Consider the following 27,279-nt stretch of genomic DNA (forward strand, 5'->3'; position numbering starts at 1 on the left):
GAATTCCTCTCTCCTCCTCATGCCATCTTGGTCATTTCTTCTTATCCCTTACATAAACCATCAACCTCATCACTAATTTCCCTCAAACTCTGCAGCAACAGCATCAGCAACAATAACAACAAAAGCAGCAGCAACAACATCTCACTAGATGAAATTGCTATATGAATTATATGACGTCATTGTACTCTATCATTTACTAAACTTTAGAATGTTGTTAACCAAAAAGTCTTTATTAACAACTTTTAAAAGTATTTTCTTTCACTCTCTTCTACCCCTCTTAATGAGGGTCAAAGTATTAATTTATTAATTTGAAATATTTAGAAGGTTTTGATTAACAACTTTTAAAAGTATTTTCTTTTGCCTTCTTCTACCCCTCTTAACTAGGGTCAAAATATTAACTTATTAATTTAAAATATTTAGAAAGACCAAATATTCAAGTCCTTGTGATGGTTGGTATAGGAGGTATGGCACTCCATTTTATCAAAGATCATCTCTCTTGGATACCCAAGGTTTGAGGAAAGTAGTTATTTGGAGTTGAAGTTATCACTAGAAACCATTATAGTAGTTTGGGCGTCTCTTCTCTTTTTATTCAGAAATAATTTATGTCAAAGAAGCCCTTTGGGACTCGAAAATAATTATTATATTTTGTGGTACTTTTATATCATTTATTTATTTGGGAGGTATTTTTGTGTTGTTTTTCCATTATAATTTCCATATATTCTTTATGACAATTCATCTAAATGCTGGCCTCTTTCAAGTTAGTTCTTAATTGTGAAGTCACCTTATATTACCTCTTCTGAACCCAAATATAAGTAATTTTTTAAGTTCTAGGGTCCACGATGTAAATCACCTCGATGTCATTAGCTAGTTATTTTTCACAAATACCTCTATTTATCATTAAATACTTATTTTGAGAATCAACAAGCAAATAGATAGACATATCAATTATCAATAGCAAACTTGAAAAATAATTTCAATTTGGAACATTTTAAATACGAAAAAATTAACTTTAACCAGTTTTCTTAATATGTATGATATAGGTAATTGTAAATTATTTTTGAAATCAAAGGTAGCATAAGATTACAGTTTTTTTTAGCTATTATAATAAATTAAGTAAATTGTAGCTAACCCCCACCTAGTAGTTTGTTGTGGTTGTTCTATAAATGATGTAATTTGTTATAAATTCTATTATACACACAAACACTGAGACTTTAATTAGAAAGTTTGATGTGTTTTATAAACTGAGTGAAATTTAAAAATAACTTGTTTACTACTTGTAAATAAATGTGATATTGGATATCAATTATTACTAAAGAATTTGTTATCTACCAATGGCGTTTGGGTCTAGCAAAAAAGGTTAGTCTTTCACAACATAGCAAATCAAGTTTTAAATTTTTGGTGGGGGATATGCCCATATTTAGTGCCTTACTATGTCTCAAATAAAATTGTCTCTAATAGAAGGATGCATGTGAGAAATTAAAAAAAATAGAATTTGTTATCTAGTGGGCCTTGTTTTAGTAATTGATAATGGAAGAGAATGAAAATAATAAAGAACACACAATTTGAATTTTGGCTCCATTAATGTAAAAACAATGCTTTGCTGTTTATTGAGGTGATTTTTTTTTTTAATACATGGTCACAAGAAACCAGTGCAAGTAGAAAAAACTGTCTAGTCATATCAAAATATATGATATTTCTATGTAATGGTCTTATGTCTTTCTTCTCTTTTCACTCATACCTTTCAACCATTTTCAATTATAGAATTCAATATGAAGCCAAGTACCTCATCAGCCACTCCACCAAAGGTCTCTCTCTCTCTCTCTCTCTCTCTCTCTATCATTCCTTTCAAAACTAAGTTTTGAATACAATAATATATTGCATTTCAGGTCAAGAGTGGCAGAGTACAAAAGAAGGTAAAAACACACTCTACAATTATCTTCAAAATTATACTAAGAATGGAAAAAAATGATAGATTCTTTGCCTAGAATAAGATGGTCTGTGTTTTAAACTACATTAGTTTGCTATATCTATACATGTAATGGTGATGGTTATAACAAATTGCTCAGCCAAATATTACATATCCTATCATATATCAATATCACTAGCTATGTATAAAGGTGATGGACCATATAATAAAAAATATAAGGATAATATAACTTTTAGTTCCTCAAGTTTGACTTAATTGTTGATTTAGTCTTCCAAATTTTATTTTTATCGATTTAGTCTCTTAAAGTCACATTGATTATTGACTTAATCCTTATTGTTTAAAAAAGAACCAACCTTGTTAAAATTCATTGACATGAATCACATAATATTGATGGAAGCCATAAAGATTATATTGATGACAAGAAGTGTAATTATTTAGTTAGAAGGAAAAAAACTCGAAAGTTTTAAAAAACAAGAGAACAAAATACAATATAAAGGATTATATTGATAAAAAAATAAACTAATTTGATGGCTAATTTATTTTTATTTAGCTTCATAGATATGTCAAGTCATTAATATACTTTGCACATTAGATTATTTTAAAAGTCAATTTATGTTTTAAAACTTCAAAGACTCATATGATAATTTTAAAAATATAAAGGATCAAATCGATATAGATTGAATTTCAGGGACTAAATCAATAACTAAGATAAATTTAAGGAACTGCAAGTTTCATTGTCACAAAAAAATAAATTATAGTTCATTTCAAAATTTAAATGCATGATATATTTTGCTATACTATGATGTGTCTTATCAAATAGAAATTTGAGCAGGTTACAAGTAGGAACCCAGAAAGACTTTCGAGGTTAGCCAATTAATTGATTTACTTTGTCACCTTTATATTGTAGAATATAGAAGACAATGGCTCCATATTCATACTTGTACTCTATTTATATAGGCCGACAAGATCAATCAATAATTCTCAATCACAAGCTGTGGAACAAGCGAAGGAACTTCAAAGAACTCTATCTCCTGAATTTCCAAGTTTGATAAAAATAATGTTGTTGTCTCATGTGTCGGGCGGGTTTTGGCTGGTAAAATCAATTCTTTAATATGAAACTAAAGCATTGCTTTTAAGTGTTAGTTATTATCATCTTCATTGATGAAAACTCACATGAATATATATTTCTTCTAATTAAATATGGGGTCTTTCAAAACTATTAAATCTCGCATATCATGTCTTTATTGACAAAAACTTGATGAAAAATATAACTTTTGCTTTCTAAATTCATTAATTTAGTCCCTAAATTTTGACTCAAAACAATCTAGTCTTCATAGTTTTTTGATTCAATACAACTTAATCCCTATAAATTTTTCACTTGATAAATTATGAGAAATGAGTTATATTGAGTCAAAGTTTAATGATGAAATCAATAATTAAAAGAAATTTTAAGAATTAAAAGTTATATTATCTTAAAATCTGATGACAAATGCATGTGAGGTACAAGAATGATATACTTAGAACTACATTTTGTAATGGCAGGGCCTTCCTAAACATTTCTGCGAGGTGAATTTGCCCAAGACTGATTCTATGATTGTTTTAGAAGATGAGAGTGGAAAAGAATATAAAACAAAGTATCTTACCGATAAGATAGGTTTAAGTAGTGGTTGGAAAGGGTTTTCCACAGCTCATAATTTACATGAGGGTGACGTTTTAGTTCTCCATTTAATCCAACCTTTAAGGTTCAAGGTACATAACTGTTTCATCATGATGAGAATTTGTCACAATGCTTTATTCAAGTTATCAAGTTGGTAATCTTTAATGTCTTTCATGTCCTAAGGTGTACATCATAAGATCTCATATGTCAAATGAAATGGATGTCGCTCTAAGCCTTCTATATTTAAACAGTTGCATGCAACAACATGATCTTGGTATGTTTCCTATATGTAATTCTCATTCCTTTGTTTACTTTGACATTCCTATGTTTCTAATTGATTTTTGTGATCTCATCATTCTAGATGTTCCTCAAGAAAATGACTTAAACAATAACAGAATGATATGTGATGCTATACCACTGTCAAATCACCTTGACTTCACAAGTGATGATTTAGAAGAAAATGTTGGTCTTGAAGCTTTGAATGGGATTGCATTGGCGAGATCTATGATCACTTTCCAACAAGTAACAAGTATTGATAATTTTAGCATCGTGGTTAATGGCTTGGTACTTGACTCCCAACTACCCCAACACCTCAAAACCAAATACTATGAACTTTGTTGTAGTCAGCAAATGTTTCTTCATAAGCATCTTCTTGGAGGTCAAAATTGTCAACTAGTCATTGGAATGATTCGTGAGATCATTAATATTTCTGATGCCATTAAAGCTAGCAAGATCACAACCCCTTCAAGTAGTTTTGTCGTGTGGCATAAAAAGTTAAAAGGCCTTGAAACATGGGGCATGAACGTTAGGTTCTTGCTTACTAGGCTAGAACAGCTCATGATTTTAGCTTCAGAACTTAAGAGCTACGAGGAGGCAAGGAAAGATCAAGACCACATTGAAAAAGAAAAGAAAGATCTTGAAATAAAACTTGAAGAAGTTGAAGAAACAATAAAAAGACTTGATGGTGAGATTGACTCTCTAAATCCAAACCCTGAGATGTTGGAGGTTGAGTTTCAAGAACTTGCTAATGCTCATTGGTGATATAGGTACATATATTGATGCTTTCTTTGATGTGTTTTTATATTCAAATTTTCTCATGAAGCATAATAGTAGTTATGTAATAAAAGATATAGACACAAAAATCAATTACTTGTAGAAAAAGAAACAAATTTTGCTCTAAATTCTTTATTCACATGACTATCATGTCACATGAAAGTATTCAAATTTTGTCTCTTCAAAAATGATTGAGCTTAAGTTCAAGGTGTAACAAATGTTACGTATAAATAGTTCTCTGGAGTGGATCCTTGGAGTTGCTCTATATTTCATTGGGAAGCTCTAGAGTTAATCATTTTTTATTGCATATACAAACTTAAGATCAAATATTTTTCTAGGTAAAAGTATGTGATCCATGTATATAAAAAATTATCATAATATAATAGATCTTGTTGTAAATTCAATTGCTTGTATCCTTCAATTTAATGGATTAATGCAATTGGTTCCTCCTTCAAATGGAATTTGTGACAAGTTTTTGACAAACTAGAGGTTTTGTTTCAATAGTTAAATCTTAGATAGGTTCTACTTGAGAATCAACACGAAAGTATAAGACCAATGCTTATAATGAGTTTTCTATTGATCATGAACCAAGTGATAGGGGATATATTGATGTTGCAAATTTGAACACCAATTTACATTGGCCACTATTTGAACATACTATTACACATTTGGAGTTATATGACATCTTAATCTTGAAGACGTTTCTATTACATCTTTATAATCTAGGAAATTTCTATTGCAGGTGACCCCAGAGCAAAACAAATCCCATGGCGTGTAATTTTTTCATATATTTATTTCAATTTTCGGTAGCTAGATGTAACTCTCTCTGTAGCAATGAAGATATATATATATATATATATATAAAGCTCTTCAAGACATAAAACTCCTTTGCTCACTAACTATATGTTGGAGAAATGCTACTTATCTCATGATGAACAAGTACAATATAATGAGAAGTGCAAGATTGAAAGTGGATATATACACCAAGTCACCTAAAGGATAATTGGGTTGTTGTTGTTGTCATTTGGAAAGGAAACAATAATGAATAGGACCTTGGTTTTGTATAGAAAAGACTTCCTTAGTATAGCTAGGAATCTAATATTGTGTGATTAGGATGCCTCATTATTCTTTTTCCTTATACTGATTGTATCCTTGTTATCCATGACATTACTAGGATAAGTTCTATTAAAAAAAATTTAGGAAATTAAATCCCTTAGACTATTTTAGAAAAACATAGACAAATATATGCTCCTTCTGTTGGACAACAAACACAAAGGTAGGATGTTAACTTTTCTTACAATCATCCTTTACACTCATATTCTCAAATAGAGAAATCAAAATCACTTCAATTGAAAAGTTTGATGTCATTTTTCAATTTATTGAAACTCTTTTTTATAGTAATTAGCTTAAGAAAGAATAATAATGGGACCTACATTGATATTCTGTGTCTTTTTCAATGCAATTCCTACTTAGTGGAATGAAATTTGCATATTCTATTTCTTTTATCTAATATAAATTAATTTAGTTTAATGAAATTAAATTTTCCTCAATCATTTTTCCTTAATTTGACTGCAGGTTATTCAATAAAGGAATCATCAAATAGGAATAGATAGTAATGTAAAAATGATTGTTTGGGTGAGATTGTGTTTCTTTTATATTTGTGTTATTCTTCTACTAGTGAACTGTTTGGGTGAGATAGCAATGCAAGTGGGATCTTTCACAACCTCTTCTTTCCTTCAAATTTCAAGTTATAACTATCTTCTTTCATTTGTGTAATGGATTTGAGAAGCTAAGATTGGCGAAGCATCACCCTTTTTTGATTTAGCATAAGACATGATTAAAGGTGAGTTCTTCGAGCAAATAATTTTCATAATGCCTTGATGAAATTGCAAATTTGAGTCTTGTCTCCCCTATTTAGGAAAAATCAAAGCACAAAGAAGAAGCCAATCATAGACTCATCTTTGGCCCAAGGGCATATATAACTTTCTATTATCATTAGCTTATTTAGTTTTATGAACAAAATTCTATTTATCTAATTCGCTATCTAAAGTGTTTGTCTTTCATAAAATAAGATTACAAGGAGAAGGAGAGGGCAAGGAGGTATTCATTGTATCCATAGACACCTTCATTATTAAATTGTTAAATTCTTATTGAGTCATTTTACTAATATTTCTTCAATTTGATTTTATGCAAAGTAGTAAATAATAATCCCATCTCTTGATTTTATCTTTGTTGAAGTGCTTATCTACTTCACCATGTTTTAATTTCTTTCATAAAGGAGTAGATATGCTAAACTCAATTTTTGGACGGCTATGGAAATATTGAGATTAATTATTGTTTTATATCTTAGGAACTAGTTTGTTCTTATTAATTTGGTCTATAGATATGTAATTTGGGATTCTAATTTATTAGCCAAACATGGTCATTTAGTGGCTTCCTCTTTCATAATTCTTGATCAACCTATACCTTTCTTTCAGGAGGTGGAGAATGATGAAGAATGTTCCTTTAGCTCTTTTCTTTTCTTGCTTTTGTCTTTCTTAGTACTTGATCTCTTTTGGTAATATAGATTTTAGTTTTCATTAAGAGAGAGACACAAAGAGAGAGATTGTTCTATATCCTGGGTCATTTAAGATTTTAGTTTCCAGTAAGCTAGATTTGCTATAATGTCAAGTTGGTAAGTAGATATATATTTGTCCCCCTTCATGATCCCTTTTTTTAAGAATAAATTAGAAGCTTAGCATTTGATTGTGTTGTTTCTCTATAAGTCAAAGAGTTATCTAGATTGTGCAAGAAGTTACTAATATCATTAATATTTGGCTCCATTGAAGGCAAGATTGGAAGTCAGTTATGTGATTTATGTTCATGCTTTTGCAATTATGTTGTACACTTTTTAATGAATTATCCTTTTAATTGTTTTTATTTGCAGTCAATTAGGTTTATTGGTGAAATAACTTTCACTATTATTGTCTTATGATTTGTTTTATATGGCTTGGCTCTTGCATTTCATTCATACTACAAATAGGAGATTAGCATTGAAGATGGCGATCAAATCAATTAAAAGAATTTGTCTTATACTCATATTGCTTAGTGAGGAGAAAAAAGTTACAGAAAGTATTTACCTCAATTAATTAACTTGATATGAATTTTTTCTACTAGTAGGCACTCACTCTAAGATCTAATCTCTTTACTGTACTTACCATGAACATGGTAGATGAAGAACTAATGATCTGGATGACTAACTTATTCATCATGTGTATGTGTAAAAAACATACGTTTGAATCAAATTCATATCATATCTAACAAATTTAGTTATAAGGATTTACTTTTTGTATAGCTTGAGCCTATCTAAAAATTAATGTTATTGTATCTCATATCACTAATTTTTTTGTGATACCATTGCAAAAAGAAAGGGAAGAGTGTGTTGTTATTATTTGGTGTACTTTTGATCAATATGGTTGAACACTAATTGCAGTTTTTGGAATTATTGCAAAGTAATTGGATAGAGTCAACTATTTTTGATGTTATCAATAGCAAGTATTTTTTGCAAGGATTTTCTATCTATTATTTAGTTTATTCATTGTTCCCATCAACTTTCTTGTGTAAAACCTTAAAGTTCTTTGTATGTGTAGGTTCTACCATGATTAGATATGGATGGATAGGCCAAAAAGGAAAGAATGTAGAGGATACGTGAGTGTTCAATTGCCAAACATCATTATGGTTGTGGTATTTATTTTTATGATAAGATCCGACCTTAACTCTACAAGTACTTTATTCATATTAACGAAGTGTTTATTGTCCTCCTACTATTTCTTTTTCAAGAATTTTGAAAGAAAAAAGCCCATAAGGCATGCTTAATAAATCCTTTTTGAGTTTTGAATATGGGTCTCTTAAATTTTCCTTTCTAAGCTTCTTAATTTCAAAAGCTTTGAAAAATGCATCTCATCTTTTTGCATTCTTCATGATGCACTATTATTTTTCTATAACTTTATGACATGCCTACTAATGATATAACTTATTGTTTGTTGCTTCTAACAAGGATGATAGTATTGATATCTTCTACTTTTGGTATGTGGTTTGATTCATGTCACTTACCTCTCCCAGGACACGTTCTTAAATATAGACCTTTAATAAGTGCAATTTTGTTTTTCTACAATTATGTATCTAAAATAATTCCATATAAGATATACACATGGCACATCCTTTATATATATATATATATATATTTTTAGGGGAGGGTTAAGAGAAGAATTTTCCCTCCCCTCCACTGTAATTTTGCACCAACTTGCTTCTTTAGCATATATCATACATATCCTCCTTTACCAACTTTTTTTATTTCATCTCTTTGAATTTAGAAGATATAATGCTTTTTTTCATTGTTATTAGTTTTGCCGATCTCTATCTGCACTAGTATTAAGTTTCTGTTATAATTATTCTAGTGCTAAGGATAGTGACAGTATTGCTAAAGAATTGGAACAAGTGCGACAAAGTTATACTTACCTATGCATGTTGTTAATGTATCATCCCAAATATTCTAAACTCTTGTAACTTGTGAAAGGGTAATTCTTTTGTTTCTAGGTGTAAATAGGGAAATTTTTTAATTTATGAAATTCCTACCTTCTTCCACAAGCATACAGGTTTATTGAAAAAGTCAACTACATGTAGACGTTAGCCTCCCTATTAACTAGTCAAAATGTAGGCCTCAACCACAAGTAGAAGAATATTCGAAGAAAATAATAGTGAATGTCAGGATTAGCATTTAAATTTTGGGAATCATAATAGAATGTGAGGGTTTTCATTTTCAGGTGTGGATCTATGAAAGAGGAGGATAGTCTAAGGAGTATAAGCTGAAAATCCAAGGCCATTGAGGCTTTCATTGCTTACTTGAGGTATATGGTTACATTTCTCTTCCTCTTTTTCTTTCGCAACTGATGAGGATATGAGATTTATTGGGATTTAGTTGCATGATAGCCTTAGGTCCATGTTTTGGGTAGATTGGAGAACTTTTCTAACTTCTAAAAGTAAGTCTAAGTTTCGTTTAGAATTTTGGATGGTTGATTTTGAATATTTAAGCAATTTAATGAAACCTTAAGCTTTTATAAGATGATGTTAAGGTTTTAATGATTTTGATAGTTGTGAATGCAATGCCCTGACTAACATCACTATACTTGTATTACTAATCAATCCAGAATCATGTAGTTTGAAAACTGTGAGATCTCAAGAAAACATTTGCAAAATCATTTCATAAATTATTCAAATTATAAAACATTACACAAAGCAGAAGCAATAGGTATAAGTGTATCAAAGAACAAGAAAACATGTGCATTACAATCAAATTAAGTCAAAATAGGGGCAATGTGCTACAGCTCGTGCCACATGTGTCATGGCATGTGGCATAGAGACCACAGCGTGACTCTTTGTGTCGTGTGCCATGGCATGCGGATACATGCACTGCAGCATACACACTTGAATTTGTTGTCATAGTGTAAATTATGGTGCAAATTTCATGTGTGTCATTCTCACATCCGATATCCAATTAGTGTGGTTCAAGTACCTACACAAAGCTTGTTTCAAAATCTAACTAATGACACTAGTTTCGTTTCAATCCAATATCCTGTTTAAAATTTAGACACCGAGTGCATTTTGACAGTTTTAAGTCAAAATTTGCCGCTCAAGCATCTCAATTCGAAACCATATGTCATTAACCACTTTTTGAGCCTTAATCAAGTCGAAATGGACAATAAAAACTTGATTAACAATTCATATGCACAATATAACTCACATACACACATTTGGCCTATAAACTGTCTATAACACATAACTTAGGCAAATTCTCATCCTTCCTTCTTCATCTCATATAAGGCCAAATATAACATACACTTCACACATTTATCATATTTTCACCCAAAATACTCTATCCACTATCCCACACTATCATTTTATCACACTCACATATATATAAAGGCTAAGGAGTTTAACATCAATAAAGCATACATTCACCACATCATGCACATGTTTTGAGTCCTAAGGCAACTTACACACATTCTTATTTAATAACATGCAAGTTCATTACACCCAATTCTTACAAAGGCTTTAGTAAAAGATGACAGCTTAGCCTATGTCTTTCCCCTTTGAACCAATAGTGCCAGAATCTGAAAAATATAAATAACCACGGGTGAGATAAACATTTTAGTAACCAATATAGTTAGTTAAATATTTATTATCACAAATAACCATGCCAAAGTAATAAAACTAGGGTAATACCATATATATATATCAAAGTGAAAAAAATTCATCTTTTTAAAGTATTTTCACATAAATACACACCTAGCATGATTATCTAACCACCAAACCTTTAATGCTCCCTAACACGAAATCATAGGCTTTATTAGATCAACCACTTATTGACTCAAGTACACTTTCGGTGGTAGAAACACCCGGCTAAGGTTAATCTAACCCATCTATAGACTATGATTTTCATTTTTACATACTTATGATAGAGGCATCATTGATTCTTAATTGCATCCTAACAAGAACTAGGGAGTTGCCAAACTACTCAAATGTCCCATGGTAATAGTCCCATAGTATGTTGTACCGAATTATCCATTGTAATAACCCATAAAATGCTACACCAAATGTCCCATGGTGCCAGCCCGACTATATAGATTTTTCACTCACTTCTCCACACACACATTCCCACATATCCTGAGTAAACTCCTACCCCCTATGATCATGCTCTTTTCAAAATTTTCATTGCCTTTTTTCATATTTCCATAACATACCCTTTTACACATAACATATGTATCAATCAAAACTAATAACCTTTCAAATTTCATTTCACAAATTAATGTTCATGCTAAAACCATTTACAATATCAAATCATGCATAAAACTTATAAAATAACAAATTCACTATTTCATTTTTACTTCTACACAGTTATAATAGTTAATAAACATAATAAACTATATGGTTACCTCAACCATTCTGTCTGATAAAAAGGGTTACTCTTGTAATTTCCTTACTTGAATCTCTTTTTGCTTATTTATGTGCCACACACTAGAATTGACACAAAATTGACATCCAAAGTCAATTTCACTATTGAAAAAAGTGTCAATTATCGCAATTAAACACCTAATTGCTATCAATTCCAAAATTCACACTTGGTCACACGTACCACAACTGATTACCCCTTATTACAAGCTTTAAACTTTACCTAGCCAAATTTCTCTTACTACTCTCTCTCTATATTAGGTCAAATTGTGCTTATAATTTTAAAGCTTTATCATTTCGACTCAAACCAATCACAAAGTATTAATTTAGTTTTGGAGAACCTTTCTATTACTTTAAAGTAAGAAATCAACTCCTTGAAACTTTCGAATTCAATTTCTCACTGGTCAAAAATAAGAGCAAACAAGGTAAAAATAAAGGTTAAGGCAATACGAGACTTATCCGATAAGTAACAGGTCAGAAATGTTGCTCTTGCTCCTGAAACTCAATGCCCTAGCATAGCTTGGACTCTTCTCCATGCCAGACCTTCCTTTCTCTAATTCTTCTTCTGTTTTCACAAGCTAGATACGTCCCAATTAATTTAATTTATGCACCATGCACCGCGGTGCGTCTATTCTCTGCTGTGGTACGTGGCATAGTGAGGACAATCCTCACTATGCTCACACGCTCTGCTTCAGAACTTCTTTCTTTCTCTTATATCTGTTCAAATAACATCCCAATGAGTTAATATAACACTTCACTATCTAGAACCCTAATCCCATATTAAATCACTAATTCAATCCATAATCAATCATTAACATAGGATTATAAATTTAGGATGTTACAGTAAATGCAATTTTTGAATTGCTATAAACTAGAGATACCCTATGGAACTTGAGTTTTTGGCTAGATTGGAATGTATAATAATTGTTGGATTATGGGTTAATTAATCCAAATTTTCTTGGGATTTCTTTATCGAACAATTGAGTGACGTTTTGACTAAACCATTGTTTCAGTTGGAATCTTTGGACACTAAAAAGATGCATTTAAAATTTGACGAGATTTGGAATTGATTTGATTTTTCATTTTTCAACTTGAGATTTGATACTTAGGAAATCATTTAAATGCTAAAAATTATAATACTTGATTATGATAGGGTTTTGAAGATGATGTTTGGATTATAGGCTACATTTATCCCTAAATAGGTGCCAAATTTTTTTTAGGGAGTTTGGTTTGGAATCTAGTTGAGTATCCCCTTCTAAATTAAAGAGTATAAGTAACTAAGGGTTTTTAGTTCTTTTATATTCTTAAATGGAAACTCAAAAGATATGCAAATGTAGATAATGGGTAAATGTATGGTTGACCGTGGATTATATATGTATAGATTTTGGCTGAGTTGGACTATTGTCGTTGATATGTCTTATCCTTTTATTACCATGTAGTAATGGTATGTAACTCTAAACTATGTTCCAACAAACTCCATTAAACCATACTTGTGGCTTGGCAATGGAAGGTGTTAGGGCTATTGTCACCAAACTAAGGCCAGTAAGCTCTTAAAATGTGCATCCCTTATTGGCTTAAATCTTAAATTACTTATAGTAGAAGGGAAAGGGGCAGTATGGATAGATTCACTAAACTGTGTACCAAAAGGTGGTCATTTCCATTTTTTTCATACATTGGAATCTACTAACTAAATATAGTATAATATAATTAGAAGTTTAAATCCTTGGTTACTGAGATATTTTATTTCACCCTTCAATTTACTATTTTTCAAGTGATAATTTTAGTGATACTGGGAAGACACCATACTAGTGATCTTTCCCTCTTCACATAGACCACACTATTATGGAGTTATTTACTATTTATTGTACTTGGTATATGTACTATAATATGGAGTTATTGTACAAGTGCTAGGTATTAAATTAATTGTGATTTTTGATACTTTTTAAAAATATTCTCTTGTAAACTTTTGAGGTCTAGACCATTCTAGTAGTTGGTTGTTATGATATGTTGAACTTTCCATTTTATTAGCTTTTATTCCCTTATATGTGTTGGATCTTTTTTGTTAATATTTTTTGTCAAGATGTTGAGTAGGAACCCGTTATACTAAATGGGCATTTGGTGTGCCTCTATTGGCTTCTCAGAGTAAGATCCTAAAAAATGAATTTATTAATACAAATCTTTAATTATTTTTTTATTTCAAAAAGGGCTATTACAGGCAACTTAAGACACTTGATAACTAAGTATACTTTGGCTCTCACATCTCTATAAATTGAAGGTTTTTACTTTACCTATTTTTTTGAAAAATATGACATTTTCAAGTGTATATTTGACTGATAGAATAATGTCATCTTAATAATATTTAAATTATAGAATAATGTGATCCTAATGAGTAGGTAAAAGTCCCAGATATTTGAAACACATGGAAGTAGAAAAAGTAACATGAGGGAAAATTTGACGCTAGGAGAAGACATTTGAACTGACCACAAAGCTATGCTCTTCTAATGTAGGAATTTCAAAATGGAGCCGCCTATGACAATGTCCCAGTCTTCAAGGGGATTTACATTCACTTATGACACATGCTTGTATAATCAAGTTGAGTGTTATCAGTAGAGATATATGACCTCTATTTAAAAAAAAACGAAGAAGTGGTGATTAAAGATTTTAATTAATTTTTCTTGCTATTTTTATTTACATATTTTCTTTAATTAAAATATATTAAATTGAAGTCATTAAGAATTCCTCTCTGTTCCCTCCAACTAAAAAAGAGGTTAATTTTATATTGACATATTGTTTATAGTAAAATACCCTGAATTTTCCTATATTTTTTCTTAATTACAATACTACTTTTTTTATTTTAGAAACCTATATGAACCTCTCTTATTATAAATATTTACAAAAGACAAACAACCTCTCTATTTTTAAAATTTTATTTCCATCCACCCAATCATTAATTAATCATTAAGTTACATATGTGTGACCAAAATATTTGTTCTCTAAATATAAATATTTCTTAAAAATTATTCAAATTGCCAAAAAAATCAATGCATATGTTTTTTTAACTTTTTATATTTTAAATTTGAAAAAATATAACTTTAGATCTCTATACTTTGTTTGCATTTTATTATTAGTCCCTATACTTTTTTTAATATTTTAGATCTATATACTTTTATTTTTCAATATTTTAGGTCCTCATTGAAAAATAAAATCAGAGGAACCTAAAACAGTGAAAAAAGATGTAGGGACCAATAACAAAATGAGAGCAAACTGTAGGTATTCAAAGTTATATTTTCCCTTTAAATTTTTTTAGTTGTAAAAATGTATTTATTTAGTAATATTTTCTAAAATTTAAATATATAAATTGGACAAAATAATATTTTTTATTTTATTAATTTTAACTCAAAATTTAAATTATTTATTTAAATATCAACATAATTAGTTAAATTTTTTAAAATTGGAGAGAAAGTAGAAAATTAGATTAGAAGGGTAAAATAACAATTTTAAAATTTTTAATATAATTATAAATAAAATTATATATTTTAGAATATTTAATGTAATATTCCATGGTGTTAGCATTTGGATTAAAGTGTATGTTTTGAAAATAAAGAAGAGTTCTCTACAATTTAAGTAAAATAGAAGGGAGGCCACTCTATTGTTTACTTATAAAAAAATGTGTTTTATCAATTAAAACATTTTTTTCAAAACCATAAAGTAATTAGAACTATTCTCCTTCCCTATGAAGATTTGATTGTACACGACTTCTAATAACTAAAACACTTTATATTCATTAAATTATTAATTACTCCATTTAACTAAATTATTTAAGGGTTTTTTTGTTTATATTCTTCTAAGATTGCATTACTAATCATCCGTGCAATGCATGTGGATGGTAGTTGCCCTCTATGTGACTAATTAGTGTCAATGGTTAATATGTGTAGGTTATTGCATGCATGTCTAAAAAAAAATTTAAATAATTTCATTTTTTTAATTGCTTCATTAGTATATATATATAGATACATTTTTCAATATGTAGAAAATTCATGTCCTCTTAAATTATCATGTTACCCAATTAAAATTAAAATTTATTTGTCCTCACATTTTTCTTGACTTAAATAATGATATTTTAAAATAAATCATAATTGTCTCTCTCATTACAGTTTTACAATTGGGAAGGAGAGGGAAGGTAGTGATAAGAAAAAAGTTAAATGTCATTTTTGCCTCTTAACTTTACTTGAAAAGTCACTAGGTACTTTAAACTTAACTATGAAACAATTTTGTCATTAATGTTAAAGATTCCCTCTCCCTTCACCCTATCATTTTCTTCCTCGTTTGTTGGCATTAGTAGGCCCTACAATTCATTTTTTAATATTTTTACTCTCTACCCCTTGTCTCCTTTTCTCCTCCCTTCCCATCCCTCTCCTTCTCTCCTCTCTCTTCTTCGTGACCTTGAGCAATATGGTTGAACCACGTAGCCATCTTAGCCACAAAATCAATATCTTGGAGACTCATAAGGTGTCTTGTGGCTATGCCTACTGTGAGAAACTCAAGAAGGTAGACCTCCAACATGAAAGTCATAAGGGGGTTGTGTCACAAAACTTAAAACTCAAATACTCTAAAACAAAGTTGTCAAGCTTGTCACCTTAACTCTATATAGCATATGCTTCTTCCTTATGAGTAGCCTCGTCTCCTATCTCCATATCCTTGTCTGACATCCTTAAAGGCATCAACACTAGAATGAGTAGACATATCAAGCTAGCAACAATGATATTAGACAACATGACATACAAAATGCTTAGGAGCTGGAACTTGACTTGTTGAAACCCAATTTTGGTGTTGTTCATTTTGAGATCATAAAAGAGGCTTATATATTTGTTATAAGTGCCATAGAATAGAAAGTTGAGCTTAGGCTTGACAAAGAGGCCTAATAGGATTCCTCTGAGAGTTATGGCAATGGCATGAGTGTGAAACATGGCCATTGTGTCATCTACCTTCTGAAGTAGCTTGGATCTCTTGTGGACCATAATCATAGTCACCCAAGAAATAGAGCCTGAGCATATGCCCATGACGATGGCAACCTATCCTTGCACAACACCTGAAGAATAAGAGTGCATGTGTGAATGAGTATGGAGTGAATGAAGAGTTTTGATGATCTCTTAGATTGTAGTTTATTAATTACTTGCTATTGAGGTGATGCTAATAAGGTTGGTGATCATGCCTTGAATTGCACCAATGATTAAGGGCTTGTAGAAGAAGATGATGTTAAGGACAACCTAGGTTAAGAGGCTAGTAGCAATGCATACATTTATGTTCAACATGGTGAAGGAAGCATCCATGCTCACCAAGTAAGGGTCTCCCTTGCTAAAGATGAAAGCAATCTACTAGAGAAAGTAGGGGGAAGAGAGAAGGTGAAAGAGAGTAAAAGGTAGTATTTTTCAATTATAAAAAAATATAAAAATGGTAAGACCTCTTATTAAATATTTTATGATAAAAAATATCAATTCTACAAAGTTGGTGGACCAGCTACAATCCTTAAATAGTGCACTGATAAAAATATGCTCAATTAATTGTGACTTTTAACATTCCATATCTAAAAGTTGGTGGACCAACTACAATACTTAAACAGTACACTGATGAAAATATCCTGAATTAATTGTGACTTTCAACTTATAATGGTATAGTATGTGATAATTGATCAGACAAAAATGCCCCTAGTAGTTGTAATATGGCTTTTATTTAAAGACAAGAAAAAAATTAAGCTCGTACACTGTTGCATGAATGCTGTGAAAACATAAAGAAAGTATCTTTGTGCCACATGTCGCAACTTGCAGCACTTTTATTGTGGCGTATAAATGACCACTGAAGTAGGAGGGCTTCTCTGTGCCATGTGCCAAGACGTATGTTGCATGTGCACTAAAGGAAAGAAAAGGATGAAAATGAAGAGCAAATAAGAGTATTTGCTATGGTTCACATTTGGAGGATATTTAGGACATTTTAGAGTTATTAATCACCAAAGGTAAGTACCCTAGACTTTAACCTTCCATTCTCTTCCATTTGCTTGAAGTTTTTAGTTAGGGTTTAATAATGGGGGATGATTTTTGGTCCAAATAGGTTATAGGCCCAAACCTATTGACTCAAATGGAGTTAATGGGAGTTGATTGGAGTATTTAAATCTAGAAAGAATGAATTTTGATATCTTTGGTAGGTAAGCCTCATTAATATCCTAAAATGGTATTAATTAGGGTTGTTGGAAGTGTTGCAATGCCATAAATGGAGGTTTAATGGCTCACTAATGTTATTGGAAACTAAATAGAGTTAATAAGCCTAATGGGTAAGCCCAAAGGTAAAAATTAAAGATGTTGGGTATTGTAGAAGTAGAAGTGTGAGAGTTGAAGGTGCGTTCTTGACAATATTAGAATTGTTTAATTATAGATTAAGCAATTGGGCATCATATTGGATTGGGAAATCAAGCTTAGAAGCTAAAATATTGAAGGGTAAACATTTAATTTCTCAAAGGTTTGAAATAACTAAGGGAACCTTATTTTGTGTAGTTATTTATTCATTGTGTTTTAATGTACAATGTGCATGTTTGCATGTATGGTTAAATTTATGAATGTGAAAGCATGCCTTAAGTCTTGATGATTGAGTAAATTGTGTTCATGCACAATTTGTGTATTGTCTTGACATGTAAATTTGAAATCCAAAGTGATTTTCAAAACTATGAATATATATGTATATTGGAATGAGAAGTATAATGAATATGTGATAAAGAATGAATGTGTTAAGGTTAAAAATGATGAATATATATGATAAATGTGAAATGAGATTTGATGCTCACTTGAGTAGTGCATGGGTGTGAGCCTAATGTGTTGTTTTTTGATAATGAAATTGTGAATAATAAGTGAGCATCGTATATGGCATAATTAATAGGTGGGAATTCGCCTAGGGAGAGGAGTAGATAAAATCTCTATAGTATTTTTGGCTAACTTTTAGTACAAGAGAGTATAGCCTTGTCTCATAGTTTGTTGAGGGACTGTCCCATAGTTTGTCAAGAAATTAGAATCTAGTTATCTTCACCAATTTATCGAGGATATTAGCTTAGAATATATGACACTCTAGAGATTCGAGAGTGGGGAAACCGTGGTTCGAGAGTAAGTCATGTGATCTTTGGCCAAGTCGTTACTCACAATTGATGAGTTTGGATAGTCCAGTCATACAGATAGAACCTTATTTGGTGTTATAGCTATTGGATTGGCTAGCACCCAAGAGAGAATGAATTGAATGACATTAAATTTTTTTGGAGAACTTGAAGGAGAGAAAGATAGATGCAAGAAGTTAAGAAATAAGACATAAGAGATTCATCACAGTTCAGCCCAAATCTTAGCCTATGTCCTGTCCTTAAGATCACCCTTACAATTTTCAACTAAACTCACAAGCTTCGATAAGTGCTTGCAATCACAGTACAACTCTCAAGAATTGACTAGTCTTGATTTAATACAAACCTCACTACAACCAACAAGTTATTATAATTTACTTGAAAAAACTCTTTTTCAAGATTTCAACTAAAATATAGAACTCTCAAAAAAGAACTTTCTTGAAGGAGTAAATTAATTATAATTGAAAGCTTAGAAACTTGTGAAAGCTTTTTCACAAATTTTATCAAGAATGAAAAATAATGAATGTAATGCTTTGATGCATAACTTTGAAAGCTTTTTAAAAATGTTCAAATGATGAATAGTTCACTTAAAGATTAAAATTCTTGTTCTAGGCTTGAATTGTATCACATATATAGGTTTGATAGTTGACAAATTATTGAAATAGTGATTATAGCCGTTAGTGACATTTCTTATGTGCAACTAAATGATTTACACATGAAATAAAGCTAGCCAAGTTTTAATCAAGCATATGTGACAATTCAAGAGTGAACACTAGGGTAACTCATGTGTGTTTTGTACTATAAAGAGATGCAAACAATTCTATGTGACAAAATAAACGTGCGACCCTCAAATTCTCACATGTGAATTGGTCGGCAAAATACCAAAGCCAATTTTGTGTGACGAATCACACATGGGACCAACTTACTATCATGCGTGGCATGGATGGTTACAAAATTCAAACTATTTTGGAAGACAGATCACATGTGGAACATTCTAGCACATATACATGAAATGGCTAGTTACAAAACTAAGCCATTTTGGAAATAATATATCACGTGTGGAACTCATGTGCATTCAACCAGGGATTGCATGATTCAAAAAACTTAGAACAATAATTGACAAATTACACAAGCGTACAAGATGAATCAAGCTTGAAAAGGCTTACGACTCACTTAGGCAAAATGTATTTAAAAGACTTAGTGACAAAATAATTAAGATGCATTTTTGTTTTACCCTTGGACTATATAATGGTTTAGGATGTTTGGTTTGTATATTGGGTCTTGAGATGTTTTCATATTAAGTTGTAAAATTTGATAAGGCCAAAATACTAGTGCAAGTATATAAATATGTAATTAATTGTAATTTGGAATATTGTTTTGAAATGCAATGCGAAAACCTCCCCTTTTCTGTTTTTGGTATTAAAGGGGCTGAGGAATGAATTCATGGTACAAAGTTATATATGTGCTTGTAATGTGTTGTACAAGTAGTCCTAGGTCCAATGAATATAGTTTGAGTGTTAGGAATAACTTTTGGCACTCTTGAATACCTTTTTTGTTGTGAAATTTGAGAATTGATAAAATTGTGTTTGGTTGTCCAACTTTCTGGTGTGACTTGTTTTGAAAATAAAACTCATGCTATTAGCTAGTATAGACACTTAAATTATGTCATTCAGATATCAAACGGAGAATTGAGACACGTCAAAAGTTACCCTATTTCCATTATCATGAGCATGCAACATGCTACGTTGTATGGTGCCTATGTCATGGCGCATTGCATAGAGTGGTAAGATACAACTCAATGTGCACAAGTCATGATGCATTACTCTATTTTCAATAACATAAAATTTTTCAATTGTTTTCAACTCCTTTCAATCCTTTCAGATATCCTATACTTTTGAAGCATGTTTATACCCTGATAAAAATGGTTAATAAATGATTTTTACTCATTTTTTATTTACAAAGACTTGAAATTTCATTTTTCAAATAACAAACTTGATAATTTTTTTATGAGTTAATCTCTTGAGTACTATGGATTTGGAGTGATAATATCTTTATGACCATTTTGATTTACTATTTCACATTTCATTCCTTCAGTTCATTTCTACCTCCCGCCTTCTTCCATTTGACCAGAACATTCTGCAGCCTCAATCCTCATTATTTGTCTCCCCCCTCCTTCTCTCTCTTGAAGATCGGATTCTTTGTCCTCCATAGCCGCTCCAAAATTTTTTTCTTTTCTTCAAAGTTCGCATCTTGAAGGATTTAGTTTCAATTTGGAAGGGTAACCATGAAACATTGATTGAGCACAAAATATTGACCATGGCCTCTAGCAAAAAATGCTCCACACTCAGCTTGCATTTGGGATCCGAATTCTGGACCGTCCCCTTTCTTTCTGCGCTCGACAGTTTCTTGTAAACAGAAAAAGGAGTGAAGATGAAAGAGAGTAGGGAAGTAAAGAAGTTGAGGAGCACAAAACTGAAAAACAGATTGCACATTTGTGGATGATGACACTGATTGAATTTGTGATTGTATACTTGTTGTAGTATGTTGCTAAGTTTTTATTTATGTAGAAGAAAATATAACTACTGATTGAATTATAGTTTGAATTTTGAATAGTTGTATTTTTTTTCTCATTTCTTTATTAATTTATAATTATTTTTGTTATGATTATCTTTTATGTCAAGTGCTTATTTTATACATATGATAGATTAATTAATATATGCTTATTTTATACAATAAACAATTATAATTTTATAAAACATGATTAATTATGAACTAAAAAATTATAATATGAATTCTGTTGTTACTTAGGGAAAAATGATGATGCATTTTTGTTGGCCGTTGTTGCCAAATCAGTTCTCAAATCAGTAATAGCTTGTTTGTTTTCTATTTTTAAAAGTTGCTTTTTGTTTTTTAAAATAGAAAAATTTATACACTGTTTGAATAAGTGTTTTTCATTTAATTATTTTTAAAACTATTTTCATTTTTTTTAAAAAACAAAAAATAGAAACAACTTCTGATTGTTTTTATTTTTTTTATTTTTAAAATATACTAAATTTTATTATTAAAATTTATATTTATCTTGACTAATTTTTATTATTGTTTATCATCATTAACTGTTTATAATCAGAACTATCAGTTTATTTTTAATTTTAAAATTATTTTTTAATTAACATAGCCAAATGGATTCTCATTTAATTTTGTTTTGAAAAAAACAATTTTAAAAATTATATTACAAAATAGTTTTTTAAAAATAATAAATAAAATAGAAGCCATACAGCCCTAAGTTTTCATTTTTCTAATTTCTTTCTAGCTGTTTGAGTTCTTAGAAAATGATCTAAGGCTTACATCTTTGACATTTCCAGCGTATGCACAGGAAACTTATAGATGACTTGCACAGTGATATAAAAGAAGTTAAGAATAAATAAATAAAGAGAAAGAAAATGTTATAAAATAAATTGGGGACACATTCTGAATGAATTTCATAATCTTGAAAGAAGAAAATATTTTTATTGAGACTCGAATTTAATAACCTTGGAAGAGGTATATAACTCTTATTGAAGAGAAACATTGTCGTGCTGTCCTGGGTCATCTTTGTAGTATTAGTTAAAATGCCTGCACTAATAGCATGATTTATTTTTATATATCTTTAAAACTCATAATATGAATTCTGTTGTTACGGGAGGAAAATAACTAAAAAAATATGTAAATTAATCTAATTAAAATGATATCTCACCCGTTAAAATTTAAATATTCAAATATGAGACCCTATCAAGGCATTGAAGATCGAATTTTTAATATTAAATGATAGAATTGACCCATTGACTTTATAATATCTAACAATCCTTCGAAAAAACAAACATGGAGGTGAAAAAATGCCCTTGCCCTCTTAAAATAAAAAGGGTGGTCCTCAAGCAATGCTCGCTCGCTCTTCTTCCTTGCGCTTCACGATGTTGTTTATCTCTCAGATTCCCAATAAGCGCCTCAATCCTTACTCCATTGACTCTCTGCCTCCCCATCTCTCAGTCACAGCTGCGGAGTCGCTGATGTTACCCGCCCTCCCTTCGTCACAGTGTCTGTTCTCCCTCGGTGGACAACTCGTACGTAGAAGACGAAATCCTGCTTGGCCCCCCTCTCGCTCAATCGCTCAAACAACCTCACTCCCTCAGTAGTTTTCAATCGTACAAGTCTTCTCTGCTTCCTCCCCACTTAATTGGTTCTCCTTGTTCTTCAAATGTTTACTTTGTGTTGATTGTTCAATGGCTCAATTATAATGATTCTACTCTGCTTTTTGCCCTCACATTTTCTTGCCTTGTTTTAAAATTTTCATTTTAAGTTGGCTTTGTATCTGATCGTGTAATCGTTGAATATTGACACCTTTGAATTTATGAATATTTACGTAGTGTTTATTTTATTTTGCACTGGTGTTTGCTTGAATGGTGTGTAATTGGCTATTATACTTCTTCCCTCTTCATTTTGATTATTAGCGACTTGTATGATTTGGATAATGTTGTTTTGCAATGTTGGATTTGTTGTGTATTGGCATTCTGTTTATTAATCTTTTTATATTATCATCAAACTTGGAAATTCTCAAGGTACTTGTGATGTATGATCTTGTAAATGACTCGGCTTGAGTTGTGTCAAAATATCTGGAACAAAAATTAAAAGGGTATTAAATCAAATATGCATATTTCAAAGATTTCAGTGGTGTAGTAAAGGTCTGCCTATGGCCACCACTCTCATTTAAGTGTTGTACCATTCCATTCAGGCCTTTTGTATGATGGATTATTGTTCAGGCCTTTGATTAGTCGTGTTGCCAGTAACAATTGGGAAGCACATCTAGGTTGAATTATTGCATTTTACATTTTGCTTATTGTCATTACACTAAACGGCAAGCAATTGATAACAAAGTCCTCTTTTACTTCATTATTTCCCTTTCCCTTTTTATAGAAATGCATGTCATCGTAAGTAATAATTAGGTTCTGCCAAAGTACTGATATGTTTCTTTTCCTTTCATCTCATAATTTCTTCATAACAGATAGTTCTGCAAGTTTTGAAGTGCTTGTGATGATGGCTTTGTCGTATCAAGAATGATGAAGACTTTGTTCCTTCCTTACCAAGTAATTCTTTTTTTTTTCTTTTAGTGACTTTATTTGTGAAGTTGTTTTCACTGGTCAAGAGCTCAAACTTATTTCCTTAACTAGTCTTCTGTGGCAAAACAAGTATTGAAAAGGGGGTGATACGTCCTGCTGTGTTCTCACCTCATTTCTTCAATACTTGAATGATGGCCACAGTAAGTGTTTGGATTTTGAACTCTAATAATAAATTCGCTATTTTCTTTTTAATCCCTTCCAGGACCATTGTCAATTTGAAAATGTTGGAATTCTGTTCAAATGGCTTCAAGTGTAGCTGAACTGTTTCTCTGCAATCTAACAGTTTATTTCCATTACTCAAACTACTAGACTGTATCATTATGTACACCATTGCCTTTTGTGTGAATTTTATGATTCATCTATTGTCTATTTTGTTATCTTTGTTATAGGTATTACACTTTTCATCTAAAAATTTGAAGCGCATAAGCGCCTGTATTCTAAAGGACCAAAGACGGAGCTTACTATTACACAACCTGATGACTGGCATCTTCACCTTCGTGATGGTGACCTTCTCAAATCTGTAATCTCTTCCAGGTAAATTCACTTAAAATCAATAACAGAAAGGCCTGTTGTCAATCCATTTACACTGATGATTTTTAGGGGATGAATGAGAGAAATGCTTGCTCCTGGCATCTTTTATATTCCTAAAAATGAAATGATTTTCAAATCTTGATTACTGACTAGTACTGCATTACAGTGCAAAGCATTTTGGAAGAGCGATAGTTATGCCAAATTTAAGGCCACCCATTACTACCACAGCTGCTGCTTTGGCTTATCAAGAGGCCATCTTGAAAGCACTGCCTAGAGACAGCAACTTCACTCCCCCCTGATGACCCTTTACCTAACAGACATGACAAGCCCTGATGAGATTAAAGTTGCAAGTGAGTCTAGTTATGCGTGCATAGTTTAAAAGAAATTCACCCATGAAATGTATTCAAATATATGGCAAAAATGAGTTTTCAAGAAGTAGTAGCAAGTTTAATTTGCATGTCTAGGGTTGCATATATTTACGCTCTTCCATCTATCGCTTAGATTTTTGTGTTCATCCACCTTTGCCTTTATTTTTATAAATATATTGCATTTATTGATGATGCTGACTGCATTGACAGAAAGAAGTGGTGTTGTTTATGGTGTGAAGTTATATCCTGCTGGTGCTACCACAAACTCTCAAGATGGCGTTACAGATCTTCTTGGAAAATGCCTTCCTGTTTTAGAGGAGATGGTTCAGCAGAACATACCATTATTGGTACCAATATGATTTCGCTTAACTTGCTTATTTGTCCTTTTTTTTTGGGAAAAATTGTTACTTTTGTTTCTTCATTCTTTCTTTCCTTTTTAACTGTATGAACCTATTTTGTATGTAATGGACACCTATTTCACACCATGTTGCAATGATAAACATGTGAAGGCTTAAGTATGAACTGCATGGTGTTTGGCAAGCCACCCAGTGACTTGTTTCCCTCTATCCATCTGGTCTTTTTTCTGACTTTAAGTACTAAGATGTCTTTTCTTCTACATCCTTATGCTTGAATTAATTGCTTTACAGGTTCATGGGGAAGTCACAGATCCAAGTGTTGATATTTTCGATAGGGAAAAGGTTTTATTGAAACAATTTTAGAGCCTTTACTTCAAAGGCTTTCACAGCTGAAGGTTGTAATGGAGCATATTACTACCATGGATGCTGTTAACTTTGTAGAATCTTGCAAAGAAGGTATGTCTAATCATTTGGTTGAATGATCTCTATTTTTATGTTGTTATTTCATTTTTCATAATTTTCTCATGATTTTTTTTTTGTCAGGTTATGTAGCTGCCACTGTTACACCACAGCATCTTCTTCTGAACCGCAATGCTCTGTTCCAAGCTGGCTTGCAGCCTCACAATTACTGTCTTCCAGTGCTCAAAAGAGAAATCCACAGTATGTATTTTTCTGCCATGGAGTATAAATAATTTCAACCTCACATCTTTCAGGTGCTATACCAGTCTTCATTAAAAAAAACTTGAGATAAACTCAAGGTTTTGAAAGCAGACTGGTCATTGAATTGGTAAAAGGCTAGTGGTTCAAAAAAAGTCAACCTGAGTCAGGAGTCAGACCAGTCTTAATTAAAATAATTTAATTTAATTTATATGCATAAAAATATTCATATTTGAATATGAAAAAAATAAATATTTAAATAAAAAATCATTAGTTTTGCTCAAATAATCCAACAAAAATTCAATGAAGAGAGTAAAATCTTATACATGTCACACAATGCCAACAAAAGTTTAGCAAACTCAGTAAAATCCCAATAAAAAGTTAAATAATTTTGCTCAAATAAGCTTAACCAAAATTTAGAAATAGTCTCTATCACAACTAATATTTAAAGATTATTTTTGCAGTCTACTTTCCACAAATCTTACATAATCTTCTCATAACTGTTAAATTTATCAAATATATTAAAAAATAAGTGCATTGCAATGGACCAAGTTGACCAGTGGGGTTGCAACTGGGTTGGTCCGGGTTGGCACTACCCTAGGTTAGGTCATAAATCAGACCAGCAAATTGGATGGATTCATACTAGTTGAACCAAACAGTCCAATCTTGTTTTTCATTCATTGGATAAACTACTTAAATAAAAGTCATGAATGTTATGATTTACATGTGGCATGAATGCAGCTTTCTTCCAAGTCTTGAAATGTTCTTATTGCTTGTCTCATCTTCTGATATTTTTCTTTTCCACATAATTTTATACATCATCATCATCATTCTATTATTATTGTTATTTTTGTTTCACAGGACAGGCAATTGTCTCTGCTGTTACTAGTGGAAGTAAAAGGTTTTTCCTTGGAACTGATAGTGCACCTCATGAAAGACATAAAAAAGAATGCCCTTGTGGATGTGCTGGCATATACAACTCCCCTGTCGCTCTATCACTCTATGCCAAGGTCTTTGAAGAGGTAACACCTCAATCATGTGTTAAATTTTACATTCTTTTATTTTCATTTGAACATTTTGTTGGGTTTAAGGAGCTGGGGAAGTGGGTGAGTTCCAGTAATGAACTAGGATTGCTTATTTATCCCTCATGGATTCAATATTCAAATCGTATTATTTTCCTACATGCTGGCAACATAATTATTTCTTCAATCTTTTGAAGCAAATATCCTGGTGATCCCTTTGACGATATGGTCACATACATTTTTGTTTGCTTAATATATATGTATATAGATAAGATATATATAGTAACTATCTGTGAGATGCAACTGGAAGGAAAGGCTCGTGCTTTGCATGATTATTTGTAAATTGTTTCCATGTTTTAAGGCGGTGCGCTCGACAAGCTTGGAGGCCTTCACAAGTTTTAATGGACCAGACTTCTATGGC

General features: G+C 31.2%; 1 protein-coding gene, 1 long non-coding RNA gene and 1 pseudogene across 2 annotated transcripts; all 3 read left to right on the forward strand.

Moving 5' to 3' along the window:
• Positions 1–3,469: 3,469 nt before the first annotated feature.
• LOC129300984 (B3 domain-containing protein Os01g0234100-like) lies at positions 3,470–4,625 on the forward strand (the record flags this gene model as incomplete). Its single annotated transcript, XM_054939572.1, has 3 exons — positions 3,470–3,676; positions 3,768–3,858; positions 3,946–4,625. Coding segments are annotated over 3 exons (978 nt in total), but the record flags the coding sequence as incomplete, so codon positions are not given.
• An 18,035-nt stretch (positions 4,626–22,660) lies between these two features.
• LOC129300986 (uncharacterized) lies at positions 22,661–24,271 on the forward strand. Its single transcript, XR_008590882.1, has 3 exons — positions 22,661–22,952; positions 23,810–23,891; positions 24,127–24,271. It is a non-coding gene; the product is annotated as an uncharacterized LOC129300986 (long non-coding RNA).
• Positions 24,272–24,336: 65 nt separating this feature from the next.
• Positions 24,337–26,942, forward strand: LOC129300985 (dihydroorotase, mitochondrial-like; annotated as a pseudogene).
• Positions 26,943–27,279: the final 337 nt, after the last annotated feature.

Source organism: Prosopis cineraria, unplaced genomic scaffold (assembly GCF_029017545.1).
Source record: "Prosopis cineraria cultivar Desert tree isolate PC_DT_omini unplaced genomic scaffold, ASM2901754v1 PC1836, whole genome shotgun sequence".
NCBI lineage: Eukaryota > Viridiplantae > Streptophyta > Magnoliopsida > Fabales > Fabaceae > Prosopis > Prosopis cineraria.